This window comes from Coloeus monedula (genome assembly GCF_965178545.1).
Source record: "Coloeus monedula genome assembly, chromosome: 12".
Classification (NCBI taxonomy): Eukaryota; Metazoa; Chordata; class Aves; order Passeriformes; family Corvidae; genus Coloeus; species Coloeus monedula.
Genome location: NC_138792.1, coordinates 4,149,721 through 4,168,648, shown reverse-complemented (window position 1 = coordinate 4,168,648; position 18,928 = coordinate 4,149,721). Strand labels below are relative to the sequence as shown.

General features: G+C 60.1%; 1 protein-coding gene across 1 annotated transcript; it reads right to left on the bottom strand.

Moving 5' to 3' along the window:
• Positions 1-3,477: 3,477 nt before the first annotated feature.
• LOC309577363 (glycine receptor subunit alpha-4-like) lies at positions 3,478-12,437 on the bottom strand (the record flags this gene model as incomplete). Its single annotated transcript, XM_082289326.1, has 10 exons — positions 3,478-3,765; positions 6,154-6,258; positions 7,082-7,231; positions 7,467-7,681; positions 7,765-7,905; positions 8,095-8,177; positions 8,308-8,531; positions 9,224-9,291; positions 9,621-9,754; positions 12,355-12,437. 10 exons carry the CDS (start codon positions 12,435-12,437, stop codon positions 3,478-3,480), a joined length of 1,491 nt encoding a protein of 496 aa, XP_082145452.1.
• Between the last annotated feature and the right edge of the window lie 6,491 nt (positions 12,438-18,928).

The window sequence follows — 18,928 nt, the reverse complement described above, 5'->3', positions numbered from 1 at the left end:
GGCCGTGGCTGTTGGTCCTGTGCCCACGGCTGCTTTCTGTGGTGGCCGCCAATGCACAGCCGTGAGCAGGGAATGAAAAACTGATTCCATCCAAAGACTGTGGGCTTTGCTGGGGGACTGAGCCACCTGGGCTGGTCCCTGGCCATGCTGTGAGAGGACATGGGGCTCAGCACCCCCATCCCCAAGATGTGAGGGACCCACTGGAGCTTTGTGCTGGAGTGGCAGCCCTGCAGCTGTGACAGTGTCCCAGCAACTCCCAGTTCAAACTGGGCTGCTGGGAGGACCAGGGGCAGGGCCTGAGTGCTGCTCCCGACCCTGAAACTGCCCCCAGGTACACCAGAACCACAAGTACCTGCAGAGCCATGGGACAGTGGTTCCCTTTAGCCTTTGCAAGTGCGATGCCAGAAATGAGCTGCCCACCTCGCTGTGAGCAGTGTGTGGGACCTGGGGGCTTTTGCTTGGGGGGGATGTGTTGGATTTTCACATTTTTCATTCTTTTCTGTGATGTGCTGGTTCCCAGAGCTGAATGGCTCAGGGCTGACTGCAATGTTTGTCTCCAAACAGACACTGAGTGCCCAGACCTGATGTCCTGACTGCAGAGCAGGCACACCGTACTGGTGTGAAATACCTCACAGCTCTCCCCTTGGCTTCATCCTCTCTCGGTTTGGGGTGGGGACAGCAGCAAGACCCTGGGGAAGCTTCGTTTGTCCCATCTAAAGAACAACCCCACCACCAAACGGGCGTGGGTGCAGCTTGCTTTCTCTCCTCCCTGCCTCAGAAGGCCCTCGGTGGGGCCGGGCGGGCGATGGGGCTGCGCGGTACCAACAGAGCTGGTCTGTGAAACTTGGCCGGGAGCACAGAGGGAGATTGATGTTTGCTTGGGCACTCAGCCCTCAGCTGCAGGCTCTGCCCGCCCCTGCACCAGCTGGGGACAAAAGCCCCGGCCCCGGGTGGCACTGCAGGGCTGGCATAAGCCCCCCAGGACAGCTGGCAGCTCTGTAAGGTTGGCTCCTGCCCAGCGAGCCAGAGTGAAGGGGCCGAGGGGCCACGCAGGGAGATTTGCACTTGGGGTGCTGCACATGCTCGGGTGTCTGAGTTCCACTGCAGAGCTGGAACCCCCCCCCGGCCCCACCTCCTCCTCATCTTGGGTCCTGTCCCCTGGCCAAGCCTGGATGGGTGGAAAGGGGCTGGGGTGACTGTGGGGAGCACCCCACAGAGCTGTGTGGGGAGAGAAAGTGATGAGGTTTGCAGGGGGCTGAGGGCTTGCAGGGGGCTCCTGCCCAGCCCTCCTGGCATCTCCCACGTGGGAGTTAAATGTGACAGTCATCAATTATGTCAGAAAAACCGCTCATGGAGAGGTAATGATAATCTGGGTATAATGGTGGGTCAGGGCTCCTGTTCCTTCAGGGCGGTTGTGCCCTTGTCCCCTCCCCACACTGTGAGTGGGAGCTGGCTGCAGTGTTCTTGGCAGAGACAAATCCGCAGCACACACACCACTGAAAATCCCAGAAAGCTTTATTTGCGTAGGAAGATCGATGCTGTTTAAAAACCCACCACTGCTGGAGGTTGGCATGGCCACCCAGTGCCTGTGGGTGCTGCTCCAGCATTGGTACCTCCTGCTCTGGCCCTGCCTTGGGTGCTGGGGGAGCTGAGGGTGCTTCCAAATGGGGCCTCCCCAAAAGCAAGTCTGGCCTGGACACACGGTGGGACCCCATGGGGAACCCCACAGCGGGGGAGGCATGCACAGTGCTGGCAGTGGGATGGAGCTGGCTCAGCCTGTCCCCTCGGGGGGTGGCCTAGGGCCAGTTCTCCACTTGCCCCATCTGTGAAATGGGTGCACGTGGCTGAGCACTCTGTGGGGCTCGGGGGGCTGAGAGGGGCTGGATGATGCTGCCAGTCAGTCCTACAAGGAACAGGGTGATGAGGGGTGCCTGAGGAGCCAGGCCAGGGATCACAGCAGGGGTTTCTGCCTGGGTCTAGTATCAGAAGGCAGTGCTGGCCTCCTGCCCATGTCCCCCTGCCCTGCAGCGTCTGTTCTGCCATGGCAGGTGGGTCACTGGAGCACTCGCTGTGTCATGGGGGCACCACAGCTTTCAAGGGAAGGGGTCAATCCTATTTCCATGCCCTCTGCCTGGAAGACTCTGGGCCCTCTCCTGCACCCATGGCCATGGGGCCTGCTGGGCTGCAACTTCCTCCAGGCTGACTGTGGGCAGAGGGAAAGGAGAGCATCACCACACTCCTCTCTGTAGGACTTAAACATCACCTGCTGCTTTTATTTCCTGCAAAGCATGGAGGGTATCCAGGTCTGGAGGGCTGGAAGCCTTGCTGAGCTTGTCTTGTTGAGGTTCCAGTTGCTCTCCTCTCCAGTGGAGGATTGTTAGGGATAAACCTGCCCAGGGGATGCTGCACCCAGGTGCTGGGCTGGGGAATGGGGTAGTTTTCACCTCCATCTCTCTTCTGGCACCATAGTACTGCAGGAACACAGCAGTCTGGGGATGCCACCACTCACTCTGCTTCTCCGAAAGGATTGGCCAAGCTTTCCCCACTGCTTTCATCCCGAAACATCTCCCTTGGAAGATGGGCTGTGGGCCTTACCCTGCGGATAAAGCAGTGCCATCTCCCCAGTGCCAAGTGACTCCCGTCTGCAACTGCAATGGCCATCTGTGCCCCTTCAGTAGGACTGAGCTTGCCTGCTGCCTGCCTCAGGGCTGCCGTTCCTTGGAGCAAACAGAGCCTCCTGCCCAGTGTCCCTGCCACAGTCCTGCCTGCAGCCCTGGGCATCACGGGCAGTTCTGAGCCCTGCAGGGAGGGCAGCATCCCTGATCTGCTGCTTTGCTGTGCGTTGGAGCTGGCTGGGGCTGGAGGGGCCCTGTCCATTGCTGGGCAGGGGGCTATGGGGCCATAGCCAGCACCCTGTACAGTCCAGGTGCAGGCAGGGGTGCTGCCTGCTCTTTCCTGCAGCCAAGCTCCAGGCCAGAGAAGAGGACTGCAGCCTCTTCCCTGGCTGCTCGGGGCCCACAGCTCAGTGGTTCAGGCTGGAGGAGCAGCAGCCTAACATGGTAGGTGTGGAGAGGTGGAGGGTGTTTTTCTGGAAGATGATGTTTTCTGGCCACTGGCTGTGCCAAAGTCCTGGGGCTCTCCTGGATACCCAGGGCTTCCCCCAGCCACACAGCATTCCTGGGGAGTGGTTGTTTCCCTGTGCCCTGACAGCACAGCATCCCGGGGTACCTGGGGGTGACACCATGCAGGAAGCAGGAGGGGTCCCTCTCTCCAGCTGACCATGGGGATTGCTGATCCCCCCACTTTGTGCCCTTGGATCCAGTGGGGCATGGGGGCTGCCACATGTCCAGGCTCTGAGCCCCCAGCCCAGCTGTGCCACCGCTCAGAGGGACAGAGGGAAATGCAGTTCTGGCTGAGCTTGTGGCACCTGGGCACACTGTGGGGGTCACGCCAAGACGCAGTCGTACTTTCCCAGCCTCAGGGCACCAAGTGGATGTCCTCCGAGCGCAGCACTTTGTAAACGACCCAGTAGAAGATATTGAAGACCAGGAAGGTGAAGGGGAAGACGGCTCGGGAGATGGTGTCGATGCGCTTGGCGCGGTCGATGTAGCGCCTGCAGAGGCTCTCCCCTTCCCGCAGCACCGCGCTGCCTGGCGGGGGGCTGTACACGCCGGGGCCCTCCCCAGCCCCTTCCTTTGGCTGCAGACAGTGGCCCAGCCCGTAGCCTCGCAGGTAGAAGCGGCTCTCGCGGCTGAGCTCTTCCTCCTGGCGAAGGGAAAAGCCGTCAGCCAGGGCACCCGCGGGTGCTGGTGCTGCAGGGCTGAGGCTGCGCGTCCTGCACACGCCGTGGTGCTGGTGACGAGTGCCTGGTGAGAGGCTGGGCGCTTGGTCAGAGAGCTCCAACCGTGCAGGCGGGAGCACGGGGCCGGCAGTGCTGTGCACAGGGTACAAGGTGAGCACTGAGCCCCTGCCTTCTCATCCAGCATGTGTTTTAGGGTGCATCCAAAGGCAACCCGGCCCTGGCAGCCTGACACGCATCCCCCCAGCTTCCTCCAGGCTCCGGCTCGGGGGCTTGGGAAGCCTGACTCTGGCAGCCAGAGGGATGGGAGGTGAACTGGTGGAAGGGGGCACATGGGGGTGCAGGGTGCATTGGTGCAGGGAGCTGAGGCGTGCAGGCACTGCTGTGACAGCTGTGTTTGCTGCGGCGTGGAAGTGTGACTGCCATGGTGAATAGGAGGGGACAGGCAGCTTGCTGGGGCAGAGCTGGGCAGGGGTGCAGGAACTTGGCTACCACCAGGGCTTGCAGGGCACCCCAGTCCCTCCAAGAACCCAGGCCCTTATTTCTCCCCATGCCTGCTTGGCAGAGGATGCCTGGTGCAGCAGACGAGGGAAGCTGAGAGAGCTGGACTCCTTGCTGGTCTCTCTGCTCTTGCTCACCCTCTCTCTCCCCATGCTGGCAGAGGGCTGCAGAGAGGGCAATGCGCCCATGGAGTTGCATGTTCATGATCAAGGCTACAAAACTGCCGTGAGAGTCTCTGATCACAGCCCATGGCCATTGTTCAGGGCACTGATTGGGTGCCTCAGGGGCCGGCCAGCACTGCCTGCACTCCTCCCTATCAGCAGCTGTGCACTGTTAGCCACTCGCCTTGTCCTGCTCTTTTAGCCTTGGAGAGGGTTATGTGTGCAAAGATTTGATGAGGGATGGGCATGTGCAAGCACAGGCTGCACATCTAGCTTTTTGCTGAGCCCCCAGACTCGTTTGGTCTCTGTGGCTCATCTGCCCTCTGCCTTTGCTGGTGCTGTATCTGGCTGCGGTGGGTGCCTTCTTCCAGGGCCTGCTGCAGGCCAGTGCCTCACTTTGTGTCTGGGTGCTGTTTGGGATCCCAAACACCATCTCTGGTTGGCACTGCCCTCCAGGACACAGAGGCTGCTCGCTGAGGTCAGTCCCTGCAGGTGCTCAGCTGGCATGGGGGCTCTCATGCAGAGAGTTTGTACCCAGGCATCTTTATTTAACTCAGCAATCCACAGGCTAAGCAAGATTTTCCAGTGGGAAGAGCAGCAGTGGCTCAAATTGCTGAGGTGAGTTCTCATTTGAGTAGAGTTTTATTTCCCTGCCTCAGGCTGAGTGCCTGCAGCCACCCTGGATGGGGGGAGCTGGGGTGCTCTGTGTGCCCTGGGGACGAGCAGCTACTCCCCCAGCCCGGGAAGCCAGCAGCCCAGCCTGTTCCTGAGCCTAGATTTAGGCAGTCTGTGGGAGGGATTTGCTTCAGGCTGTGCAACCTGGGCTTTGCTTTGTCAGGCACAGGAGCTGCGTGTAGCAGGGCTCCGCTCCAGTCTCTGACTGAGCAGCACCCTGGGGTGCTCCTGGCTGCATCCAGTGCTGTGCCAGCAGCACCCTGGGGTGGCTCTGATGCCTTCACCTCAAGGCAGCTGCACTTTGGTCTGTTCTAAGCCAGCAGATGGTCCTTGGGTTAGACAGAGCCTCTCCCTCCCTGCCATGGCTGGGTGGGTGCTGATGTCGAGGATCTGTGAAAGGCAGGGAGCAAAGATGCCTCTCCTGGCATCCAAGGGCTGATGATGGTGTAGAGGAGGTGAGGGTGACCAGGCCTGATCTCCTCCCTGGAGCTGTGGTCGACCCCCTGCATCTTCCCAACATACTGAGAGCTTGGCCTGCCCCATACTTCTCCCTATGCCTCAAAGTGCCCTGAGCAGCTGCCCGTGCTGGAGTGACTGCAGGCAGCTGAGAGTGCCTTGACCCTGCCTGCAGGGGGGCAGAGCCCTCGCCCTGTCAGAGGCGTGGGCACAGCCTGGGGAGCTGGGCAGCAGCCCAGGAGCAGCCATCAGTGAGCCTCAGCATCACTTGTCCTCAGCAGAGGGGACCGTGCTGGTGCTGCTTTACGAGGGGGAACCCAAGGCATGGAGTGGGGGTGTCTACAGGGAAATCTGCTCCGTTCCCATCCCTCTCTCAAAACTTTTGAGCCCAGGAATTGGCAGCTCCATCCTACGGGCACATCTTCTGTGCGAATCACTGGCCTGCTTCTTCCACAGGCCCTTGCTGGCCCCCCAGGGCCAGCTCCTGGGGACTCATTTTGGGGAGGGGAGGGTGAGGCTGGCTGGGGAAGCACGGGGGGCTGCCGGAGGGTCGTGCTTTACCCGGGAGCTGGAGAGCTGCGAGAGCGTCGCGTAGGTGTGCTCGCTGCTGTGCCGGCTGCTCAGCTGCCGCAGGGACTCCAGGCTGGCCGTCCCGCTGCTCAGGCCCTTTTGGCATCCAGCAGTGTGCACCAAACAGAAACAGGACAGCGGGTGACCGAGGGCTCTACCCCGGCCCCGGGGCAGCGGCTCTGGGTGCCAGGATGGGGATGGTGGGGAGATGGGGGCCCTGAGTTGGGGGGAAAAAGCCCCCCCCCCAGTGTGGCCTGGCACTGGGATCTGTCTTCAGTGTGTGCCAAAGGGATTTGGTTGCATGGAACCTGTGTAGTGTATATGTGTGTGTACTCATGTCTTCTGTGGAGATCTGGTGCCTCATGGTGTGTTTATAGCAAGAAAATGAGAGTGGGGCAGCCACATGCCTACCCCAAGCTTCTTGCAGGCCTGATGCCTGTGTTGATGGGCTGACAGAGGGGAGGAGTATTTCCATGAGTGAGGGATCCTGCCTCTCCAGATCCTGCTGTGCTCCCATCTGCAGCCCAAACCTGTCCCTGGGTGCCACCAGGTCCCCCACACAGCAGTGAGTCCCCATCACTGCTACAGCACAGCAAGGAGCCCAGGTTTGGGGCTGTAGGTAAGGGGAAAGGCTGGTTTCCCCCCATCCTCACTGTTTGTTTTTCTGCATTTTTAGAGGAAGCAGAGGCTGAGGATGTCCCAGCAGGAGAAGGACAGCACCCTAAGCAGGGTCTGGAGCACCCATGGATGCTGTGCACTGTGCTGCAGTGCCCGTGGGTCCCCGGGGTGCCGGAGGAGCCATCTGGGGCAGTGGAACGCAGCCCTGCCCTGGGGGCTGCTCAGAATCTGGCCCTGCAGCCCTGGGGTGTCCCCTCAGGGGCTGAGATGGGCAGATGTCGTGAGAGAGGGGGCTACTCACCATCCTCTGCCGTCGCTGGCGGCGGCGCAGACGCATGAACTCCTTGTGCTGGCGGGAGACAAAGTTGACGGCTGCGTACTCCAGCAAGGCGGCAAAGACGAAGAGCAGGCACACGGCCATCCAGATGTCAATGGCCTTCACGTAGGACACCTGCCGGGGTGAGGGGGGGCTCAGGGACCCACTGCCCCCACCTTGCTCATCCCCCCCCCCCACTGCCAAGAAGCACAGGAGCCCTCTCAGCCTGGGCACACAGGCCAGAGCGGCCAATGCTTCTCCTCAGCACGAGGTGCCCCAGCTGATGAGGCTCCAAAGCCAAGCCATTCCCAGGGAAAGGCTGCCCCTGGGGCACTGCAGCGGGGGAGCCCAGCATGGAGGCAGCACTGACCTTGGGCAGGGAGGCCCGGGAGCCGGCGCTCTGCGTGGTCATGGTGAGCACTGTGGTGATGCCCAAGCCCACCCGGGCTGGTGCCGCATCCATGTTGATCCAAAAGGAGACCCAGGAGAGGATGACAATGAGTAGGCTGGGGATGTACATCTGGATCAGGTAGTAACCCATCTGCCTCTCCAGGTGGAACTTCACCTCAATGCAGGTGAACTTGCCTGTAGGGAAAGACGGCCCTGATGGGCGAGAGGGACCCCTGGGCCGTGGTGAGGGGGTGGCAGCAGGTCCCTGGGGTGCTCACCTGTGTTGTAGTACTTGGTGCAATAGCCCAGGTCCTTCTCATCCCTGAGGATGAACTGTGGGAGTGTCAAGCCCTCTGCCACCTGCACGGCCTCCTGCTCCTCCAGCCACTCGAAGATGAGGTCGTTCATAGTGTAGCCAACTGGAGGGGATGCAGGGAGCCATGGGATGGGGACACGTACCCTGTTCAACCCCACCCTGAACAACTGCTTTTTCCTGCTTATGTCCCTCAGAAATAGTGAGCTCCCAGCTTTTGGGATGGCATGGAATGGGAGGGGATGGGATGGGAAGAGGGAAATGAAGCACAGCTTGAACCCCTTGAGGTACTCACAACTCTCCAGCTGCATGGTGCATGTCTGGATGTCCATGGGGAAGTTCTTGAGGTCCATGGGGCAGGACAGGATCAGTGTCAGCCTGGAGGAGGCAGAGGAAAAGAGAGAGTTGTTGGGGCTGGGGCAGTCAGTGGGGAAAATTTGCCCCACAGAAGACAAGAGCAAAACTTTGCCTCCCCACTCAGGCACTGCACCAGAGGAAGAGGTTCTACCTAATGCTGTAGAGCACATTGCCATTCTTGAAGATGCGCAGGAGCTTGTTGTCGGTGGTGACCTCATGGAAATTGGCCCCTTTCTCATTGGCAAAGAACAAGTCTGGCTTCCAGATGGAGTCGAGCATGGAGGGGTCGAGGTCAAGGGAGTCGTCGGGGTACTCCCGGTAAGCCAGGCGGGGGTCGTTCCACTGCTGCCGCAGGAACACGTTCACCCGGTAGTCCTGGGACAGGGGACACGGCGTCATCTGCAAGCACCCTGTGGCACCCAGGAAGGAGGAGGAGGAGGAGGAGGAAGGGATGGAGGAGGCGTTGGAAGGGGCTCCCTCTCTTGAAGCTCAGCCCTGCTGTTGCTGTGTGCCTGTCACTAAAAAAGGACGGAGCTGGGGCAGCTCAGGAGCCTTTCCATGCTGTTGGCAGCCAGGGGAAATTAAAAAGCCAAGGCCACAGCAGCTGAGAGAAGGAGGAGGAGGAGAAGACCAGTAACTGCTGCCTGCAGCAGTCTGCACATGGCTCTGTGGGCCTGTTGATAGTATAAGGCTTTGCACAAATAGGACATTTTTAGCCCTGGGACTTCCTCAGAGGTGTTCCTCATGCACCCAAGGAGGTTCAGGATGGCAGGGGGCTACATCCAGCTGCCCCACTGTGACCCTTTGGGGGTCTTTCTTCCAGCTCAGGCACAGGGAATGTGACCTACACAGCCAAGCTTGTGTTAGCTGACCTCAGAAAAGCCACAGCCATATGGAATGGCTTTGCATGTCCCCACCGTGGTGCCAGGGATGGATCCAGAGAAGGGGTCACAGGAGCCCCTGTGAGCACAGCCACGGGCACTGGGACCCACATGTTCCGTGGCACAGCCACTGCCAGCCCCGAGGCTCTGGGAGAGGAGAGCCCATCGCGCCGGCAAAACCCTCACCATGGTGGTCTCGGTGACGGAGCCGAAGCTGTTGATGAAGATGTTGCACGTCACGTTGACGGGTGGACCTGGAAAACAGCGGGAAGCCTCCTCTTGCCGCCGGCTGCTGAGACACGTGCACTCCGCTGGCACACGCGGGGACACCGACTCTGGCATGCTGAACACACACAGGCGTCCCCTGCCACCCCTGGGGTGTGGGGGTGAACCCCAGCACCCCCTGCAGCCACCCACGCCGTCAGGCAAAGCGAGCACACAGTGCTGGCAGAAGCAGCCAGGACTCTGGGGAGGATGTTGGGATGGAGGGATGTGGGTCAGGGTCCTGCCCCAAAGCCCCTGGGTTTGGGCAGCCATAAGCGTGGATCTGCCGGGTTTGGAACCCTCACGTCTTCCCTCTTACCTTTGAAGTTGGGTCGGATGCGGGCATCGTACCCTGAGGTTCGTCCCATAAGCTTGTCCAGGAAATCAGAGGGTGACATGGGCTGGGGTGAGCTTCGGGAAGCAGCTTTAATCTCCTCCCGCCCTGAGACCAGCCTGCGGGGCAGGGGAGACGGGTTAGCTGCTGCCTGCTGGCACCAGGGGTCTGCAGGCACATTTTGGCACCCCGTGGGGACAGACAGCTGCCAAGGCAGGCGGCTGTGCCTGCGCTGCGTCCACTCCAGTGCCCTGCCAGCATGTTGGGGGGATCCCTTCCTTCTGCTGGGATCCTGGTGGCTTTTCCCCTCACCTGCCACAGCCCGAGTGTCACATGCCCATATTTTGCCTGTCCCTGCTTCAGCAAAGCTCCTGCCCACCACATCCCTTGGCATGGGGTTGGGGGCCAGTGCCTCCTGGCTCCAGGGCTGTGGTGGTGACAGGGCACAGCAGGCCATGCCTTGTGCTCCGTGCCAGGCTCTGTGCCAGTGCTGGAGGGGGAAAGCAGGGAGGCTTCCTCTCAGGTTCCACCTCCAGCTCCAGCTTGAGCTGCTGAGCAAACAATCACACACTGCCTGTCGTGGACTTATGGCTTGGGGGGGCTGGGGGACACAACAGCCCTGCCTGAGTGAGGAGGTGTCCAGAGCACAGCTGGGTTCTGACACCTTGCCAGGGGCCAAGGAGATGTGGCAGGAGAGGAGCAGCAAAGCCCACCTCCACACCAGCCATGGTGATGAGCTCTCCCACACAGCTCTCTGAATGATGATGGAGATTTATTTAAGCTGACGCTGGAGGGGATATTTTTGTGAATGCATCTTAGCTAGCCGGTTTCTCTCCTCCCATCAGTCTATAATGATAATTTCAAGGAACAATGGGAGAGATGTTCACTCACCACATTGCCAGGCGTGTGGCTGTGATGGAGAGGAATTAGCCAGGGATCTCTGGACACAAAAAGAGCTTTGAGCATGCTGCTGGTGCTGCTGCATGCTGCCTTATAACTCCACCAGGTCTATGTCCAGGTGGATCTTACTGCTGCTTGGAACTACAACCCTATCACCGCAAGAAGAGGATGATGCTGGGAACCCTGTGGTCCTTCTTCCTACCTCATTGTTCCTACCAATACACCTTGTTCGTACCTCTTTTCAAGAGGGGGAAATTCATCCTAGAGGGGCTTATGTGCATCCTTGCCAGCTAGAAATGGCCACAATAGCCATCCCAAAATGTTCTCAATTTCCTTTAATTGGAGAATGGCAGCAGAGAGTACCTGAGACTCATCCTGACCAAAAGGCTTGGAGAAATTCCCCACCAGGAGCTGCACGAGCAAGGTGTGGTGCCTTTGGGAGGAGGGCTCAAAGAGGCCAGGCTGACAAGGAGTTAAGCGAGGCTTCTGCCTGCCACATAGCTGTGCACCATGTCCTCCTCAGCTGGACACTGAGGGTTCTCCCCTGGAGCACGTGGCAGGGAGGCTCCCGGGCTCCCTTGGCAGGTAGCTCCTTGAAGAGGCTCAGATAACTGGCTGAGCCACAGCACATCTGCAGCCCCGCTGATGCTCAGACCTGCGTGGGGGATGCCAAAATGCCCAGAGTGCAGCCACTTCCCATGGCATCCCTGGCAGGGCCATGCTGGAACACAGTCTTGGGGCACAGCCCCTGCCTGCAGCTCCCCACTTCAGGCACTGCCTGCCCTGCAGCCTCTGCCCCGACCCTCAGCTGGGCACTGCAGGGCCCTGGAGCTCAGCACCTCTGTGGAGCGAGTGGATGGTAGGGCTGGAAAATGCTGATGTCTGCCTAAAAACGCTGCCCTGAAACAAGCAGGTTCTGCACGAGAAGTAAAATTCTATTTTACCCCTCCCTGCCATAAATGTTGTAGATCCCCCCATGCTGCTCCAGCCATACTGGCCGAGTGGTGGGAGGGGGACTGGGAGCAGGCTCAGCCCAGAAGTCCTGCAGCCCCCCAACCCCTCCCTTCCTTGCCCGCTCTCCCCTGCATCCCACCTTGTCCCAGACAGCACCCAAGGTGGGCAGAGATGGAAAAAGGGACCTGGGGGCTTTAGATTTTCCACCCAAGTGGGCCAAGAGTTGTTTCTGCACCCATGGGACCTGAGGCACCCACCCACTGTCCCGAGTGTCTCAGGGTCTGGGTCAGGGACTGTCCTGAGCTCTCCTCCCCCAAACACTATGAGCCAGGAAAGGATCTGGACATCTCAGGGGCTTTGCAGCACCGGAGAAGGAGCTGCCTGGGCTATCACCTGGCTCAGCTCGCCCTTTCTCCCATGGTGGTGAGACTCTCCCGCTGGCCCCGGGCCAGGGAAACCCTCAGGGACTGCTGGGGACCGGCAGGGTCTGGCTGTGTGCGATGGGGGAACGGAGGGGGAAGGTCTGGTGGGTCCCCCGGGGTGCTGGGCCAGGGTCCTGGGGAATGGGGAGCGAGGCCAGATTTGCGGGGAGGTCCAGAAAGGAGCCGGGAGCGTTCTGTCTGGGGCATCAGGCCCCGGAGACAGGTCCGGATCGGGGGTCGGGGTAAGGGTTCCGGGACTCGTCCGGGTCTGAAAGGAGATGCCCAGGTCCCGCAGGAGAGATCTGTCTCCGAGAGGGGGTGATACCGGGTGCCGGAGGGGAATCGCGGCTGCCGGGGGATGGGGTCGGGGTGCCGGGGAGCGGCTCGGCGAGCAGCGGTCCCGCAGCCCCGCGCAGCACCGAGCACCCGCGCCGTGCGCTCACCTGAGCGGGCCGCGCCGGGGCAGGAGGCAGCCGAGGAGGAGGAGGAGGAGGAAGGCGAGGGCACCGGCCCGGAGCGCGCCCATCCCGCCGCAGCCCGCAGCCCCGCCGCCCCGGGCGCACGGGCATGACCCGGCCGGCGGCGGCGGCGTCCCCGCTCCCGCTCCCGCCGCACCGGGGCCGCTGCCGCCGCCGCTGCCGCCGCCCCCCGCCCGGTCCCGCTCCTCATAGTCCGGGCGCCCGCCGCGGGGTGGGCGCCGGCCGGCTGCGGGCCCCGGGAGCCGGGCGGAGCTTCGCCCGCCGCGGCGGGGAGGAGGCGGGCGCGGCGGTGGGGGGCTCCCGGCCCCGTGCCCGCCTCCTCCCCGTCCCCTCGGGGCCCTCTGCCGCCCAGCCGGGGCTGTCCCGGAGCCCCCGTCCCCCGGGCGCGGGGAGGGAGGGGCTCCTGCGGGGCTTGGGAGGGTCCCGGGGCGCAGCGGGGTCGGGGCTGGTGGGGTCGAGGGATGCGCCGGGGTTTCGGAATGTGGCAGCGCTGATGGCTGTGCAAGGGATGCTCGGAAGACGAGAAGCGTACTGGGATCAGAGGACGTGAGGGGAGCGAGGGCTGTGCAGGGGCTGAGGGATGTCCCAGAGGAACCGCCCGTCGGATGGGGGGGAGCGGCTGGGGAAAACCGGGCTCCTAAATCCTTCTGCCTGGCCTTGGGGCCGCTGCTCAGGGCCGGGGGGCTCAGCCCTCCTGCCGGGACCCCTGCGCTTGCCTTTCCCAGAGGCTCAGCAGATGGACAAGACGGTCCTGGGTGAGCTCCTTGGAGAACACGAGATGGACAGTCATGTCTGCGTGATGCGGGAGCTGCAGCGGCTGCCAGGGAGAGGGAAACCAAGGCAGAGGGAGGGGAGCTGCCTTGTTAACCAGAGGCAGGGCTGGGACTCGGGCTGCTCGGCTGCCTCTGCTCTGTCCCCTGGGGCCACCCGGCCAAGCCGCAGAGTCGCCTCTGGTCCAAGGCAATCTGTGATTAATTTGCAAGGAAGTAAATAGTAATAAAATAAGATAAAAGTGCAGAATAAATGATTCCTGGCAGATACGTCAATCAGGTTTCTGTTCACTCTACTGTGGCTGGCTCATCTCGTTTATTTATATTAATTGCAGTCTGATAATGGCTGGGAGCTGCTGTATAAAGCCATTGCTTCAGGGGTCCACAGAGGAAGATCTCAGCCGAGGAGGAGAGCATGGTGCCTCTGTGCCTGCTCTCCCCAGGGCGAGTGAGGGGCTTCCCAGGGCTTTGGGAGCTCCCCAGTGGATTTGCTGCAGGAAGGCGGTGTGAATGAGGGCTGGCTGTGTGGTTGCCAAGCCTGGGGTGGCTGGTCCAGAGCAGGGCAGAGGGGGCTGGAGGCTGGAGCCAGCGGGCACTTAGCTCGAGGCAGCGTGCAGGAGTCCTCATCCCCACTCATCGGCTCTCTCAGCAGCAGGAGCTGGGAGAAGTCTCCTCTGATTACCGTTGCCATTAATGTTTACGGGGCCACGGTGCTGGGAGGCGCAAGGCACGATCCGGAGCCCCAGGGAGCAGAGCAAACGCGCGCTGTGTGACAGCTCCTCTTCCAGCCGCTGTCCGAGCTAAGCGGACCTGACACCGTCGGGAGGAGGGGAGCCAGTGTGTCCTCTCTGCTCTCTGGGGAAACTGAGGCACTGCCCTCGTGTGCCTGCATCAGCTGAGGGGCCTGAGGATGCTCAGAGCAGCTGTGGGGCTAGTGTGGCCATGAGCATGGGAGATAACCAGCTACAAGCCATGACTGCACATACTGTGGCCAGCAGGATGCTGGGACCGAGCTAACAAGGCTCTTGGAGAGGCTGCTAAAGCCAATGTGGCTCCCTGATGGGCAGCACTGTGGGGGATGCTGCAGCCACAGCCCTCCTGCCTGCCTGGCAGCTCTGCAGGCAGCCAGCACTGCGAGGAGTGAAGCAGTGCTGAAAATAAGCTCTGAGAAAATGAAGGCAGCGAGCATCCCATCAGGAGGGCGAAGGCAGTGCTGCTTTGTTGCTGGCTGGGTCGGGGGGATGGAGCAGGACCTGCACAACCAGAGCCCCAGCAGTGCCCAGGGGATCCCAGGATTGCACCTCATCCCGACCAGGGGATTTTTGGGAGCGACAAGAATAGGCTTATCCCCCATGTCCCTCGAATCAAAGCATGAGGTGAGTTTTCTGTAAACAGCCAAGATTCCAGCCAGAGGGCAGCTGTCAGCATTGGGCTCATGGAGACAGGCACCCACCACCAGGTTGCCCTGTGGCTGCTCTCCCCAGAGGCAGCAAGACTGGGCAGGGGGCAGAGGGCAAAGACCACTCTCTGACCCAGTGGCTGCCAGCCTGATGCAGTCCCCAGGAGGATCCCTGTGTCCCTGCCCCAAAGCTGTCCCTGTCACAGTGCCAGGCTCTGCTAACAGAGACTGGGTTTGCTCAGATGGGGAGAAAAGTGGGATATCTTTTTTCCCTTTCCCTCCACTATTTCTGAGTTCACATCAAACTGCTTTTTTGAGGCCACAGACTCACCTGCCTCAAATCTGCCTGGCTCCAGAGCCTGGAGAAGGGCTGTGCCAGTCCACACTGCCTGTACCCCAACCTCTCTCTGCTGCTCAGCCCCGCATTGCCACATCTATAGATTTAATCCTGTCTGAAAAATGAAACCCTGAAGTGTATTCGCAGACAACACAATTACAAGGTGGGAGTGAGTCATTCAAACACTTGAAAACAGGTTTGGGCTTTTTTCCAGAGGAAAAGTTCAGGTGCTTAAGCTCAATTTCAGGATAAAGAAGACCAGCTTTGTGCTATTTGTGTTGAGGGGTGAGGGAGAGGAAGGACAGCAGGCAAAGGAGCTCACTTTGCTCTTCATGTAGGACCACAAAACCACTCTGCTGCTTCCCACTCATCCTCAGTCTCTCCTTTTGGAGTGAGCACAGAGATCTGCCTTTGTCCTAGAGCCAGGAAGACTCCTGAAGCATCAGGAGGGACAGAAGCTTCAGCTGGGTACAGGTTTGTGGTGGGCTTTGAGCAACCTGCTTCAGCACCCCTGCAGCAGCTTGGAGGGTCAGTTCCTCTGGGAAGGCCTTGGTAGCAGCTTAGAGGCAGCTCCTGTTTTGGGGGCATTGCTTGCTCTGCATCTTTCAGCCCCAGACCCAGTGAAGGGCTGGCACGTGGGCCAGGACAGGATAACAACTCTGCAATTCATCAGGCACCGAGTCTGATGCTCTGGGAGACTGTGCTTATTGTAATTAGAAAGCACCACAACACAGGCACCTCCATCCTGTCTCCTAATTCTCTCCTGACTTCCTTCCCCTCTCCCAAGGGTCCCAGCCAGCCCAGCCAGCTCTGGACATCCTCCTGTCTCTTTTGTCCCAGGACTGGGATTTTCTTTTGCACAAACCAAGATGTGAAACAGAGCTGCTGTGTGCAGAGGGCTCTGCCAGCCAGCCAGCATGCAAGTGCTGCCGTGCCCTTCTTCTCTGGACCAACTGCTTAAATGCTTAATGAGCCCTGGGGAGCAAAGCATTCCTTGTGCCTTCAGTTTAGGGCTATGTCAGCTCTCCTTTCCCTTTTTTAATCCTCTGACCAGTGAAAATAAGGGTGAGCAGGCACAGTCTCATCACTGTTTCTAAGGAAAGCAGCAACACAAACAGGAAAACCCCACGTGCCTGCACTCGGGGAGACAACATCCCCTCCACCCTGGGGGGGACACGGAGGCAGAGTCCCTCAAAGCAAACATTTTGAGGCATTTAATGGGGTGTGAAATTAATGCTGGAGAAAACACATTCTCGTGGGTGGCTGTGCACTGCTGCCAGCCCGAGGCTCTCCATGGCTGCCCGGCGTGAGCCCAGTTTGGACACTGGGTTGTCATGTAATGTCACTGTTTTTCCGGTGTCGTGCTGGTCCCTGCCTTTCCCTGGAGAAGCTGTATAATAGGCTGTGGGTGCTTTCCTTTCCTGGCAGGAGCAAAAATCATCTCATTGCAATAAATGGCGAAGGGATGAGTAACTGTAGTGGTGCTTTGGGGGGGGGGGGGGGGGGGGGACTGGTACCAGAGCATGGGCAGAAAGCCCAAACATCCCCCCATTTCTTAGCAGGGCAAACAGGCACTGGGTTCAGGTGTAGCTACCAGAGGAACAGGGCAGGATGTCCCTTTCTGTGGCCTGGGAAGGTCAGGGGTTGCTGGCAGGGATTTGGAGCTGCTCCTGAAGGAAGGTAGCACCGTGGTGTGGGAGGAGGGGGCAGGTGGCCCTGGGGACCCCAGTGGGGGTTTGGTGTTTATGTGGCAGTGCCAGCAGGACCCGGTGCCTCACCAAGCTGGGCAGGGTGACCCAGAGAGGATTGCAAGGTGAACTGAGACATTGGTCCCAACTCCAGCAAACGTTGCTCTATGATTTTGTGGCACTTTTCCAGGCTAAAAATACCCCTGATGTTGGTGCTGGGGGTGGGCTCTGCGTGCAGCGGCTGTGAAGGGACGCTCTGTGCTGCGGGACTGGCCAAGGGCAGCTGGACCATCAGGCTGGGGTGGCCCTGCCAGCAGCCATGGGGCTGCCCCTCCTGCTCCATGAGCAGCCAGGCGCAGAGGTCACCTCTTCTCTCGCTCCAGATGACCTGGCACCTCTCTCCAGGGCTGTGCCAGATGCAGCTGCTCATCCATCAGTCCCCAAAACACCGTGTGGGGACAGAGCATCCCCAGTGAGCGCTTTGAGCTGTATTTCAGCCCAGCACTGGGTTCTTTGCTGATCTCAGAGGGTCACTTAGGCTCATCTGGGAGCTCCTCAGGGGGTGGGATGTTACAGCAGGGCTCATTTTCCTAACGAGGTGCAGAGAGGCCTGAGGAGCTCAGCCCATCACTGTGGTTGTGGGGCTGCTGCGTGTGCTAAGGAAATGTGCCCCCAGACCCTCCACACAGCTGTGGGGGGACATCACTGGGCTGAGAGGACACTTAGCTGTCCCTGTGTGTCCGAGCTGCTGGGGAGGTGGGTTTGGGACACCAGAGGAGGCAGGGTTGACGAGCCTCTCTGAGGCTTGGATGCAATCCCAGCGTGGCAGGATCCAGCTGGGCCAGCCCCATCCCACTTCAGTGCCCTCCTGGCCATGGGGAGCAGCTCAGCCCTGCTCCTCTCTGCCCATCCAAGCAGATCACTCCTCTGAGTGATCATCCTGGAGCCCCTGGGCACCTTCCCTGCAGGTTGGGAGGTGTTTCAGCTGTTGCTCTGAAAGCTGTCAAAGAAAAGAGAGTCCAGTGCTTATTCTTCAAAACCATCCGCTCAACAACAGGGGCTTATCCTCACCTGTCTGACATATTTCTGATCTTTTATGGCAGGTTCTCAAGGAATTATTTTGTGTGCATGCCACCCATCATGTCCAACCTAGGGACTGCCACCCTGGCCTGAAGACATGGACTGGATGGTCCAAACTTTCCTTTGTCCATGGGCTGCAGACCTTGTGTCTCCTGGTGCTGGCAGTGCTCTGCTTTGGGTGAACTCTGTGGGTTGTATTTGCAGATGGAGCAAGCAAGGAGGGAGCTGCAGACAGAGGGAAGGCTGGAGAAATGGTACTGCCTGATCCTGTGACCTTGGCAAGTCGGCAGGATGAACAGGGAGATTTAATTTAGATAAGTGTCAAGCAAGACTTTTGGGGACAGCAGCAAAGCCTGGCATGGATTCCAAAACCCTCAGAGGACACCTCGCTTCCCCAGGGTGCTGGCCTGACCCCTGCTCTGGTTGCTTCCAGCATTTCCAATGACTCTGGAGAAAATCTACTGGACTTTGACACTGCAAGACCCCTCAGCCCTCATCTCTGCCTTCCCCTCATCCCCCACAGCTCTTCACCCTGCCTGAGCATGGCAGGGGAGGAGCTGCTGTGCCAAATCAATGCCTCGGCAGGTGCTGGGCTAAGGGGTGGCAGTGGGGGAGTGGGGACAGGGTCAGCGTGGTCCCGCAGCCTCCTCCCCATTTGGGGTACCCAGCACTGTGCATCCTCGGCCACGGTTGCCATGGTGATGCACATCTCTCCCTGCGGCAGGAGCACTGGGGTTTGATGGGCTCTGTTCACTGTTCTGGCTTCCACAGACCTCCCACCCTCAGCCCCAGCAGCCTCCAAGCAGGAAAGCAGAAGGAGATCACCAGGAGCAGACCGTGGGGTCGTGCTGTGTGCCATTCCCTGCAGGCTGCCTGCCCCCCACTTCACTGGGTGGGACTGGTTTTATTTTTTCTTCAACTGGAGACCCCCAGGAGGGGCAAGTTCAGAAAATAGAACATTACACATCAGGTGGCAAGCGCAGGGAACAAGGAATAAGAAACCAATCCCTGTGCCCCCTGCCCCCTGCCCTGTGCCCCTGCTGCTCCCCTCCACCCCCAGCACGGCCTCTGTGGTGGAGATGGAGGATTCATTCCGATGGCCAATCCTCCCACTGCTGCGCAGATACAACAGCAGCAGGTCAGGCAGCAGCTGGTTCTGGGGGGAATTTTGGCTGGGGGAGTCGGTGTATGGAGCTGCCCCGGTGGCCCCTGCACCCCACAGAGCTGGTAGGTGTCACTGTGCCAGAGAAGCCACGGCTGGGAG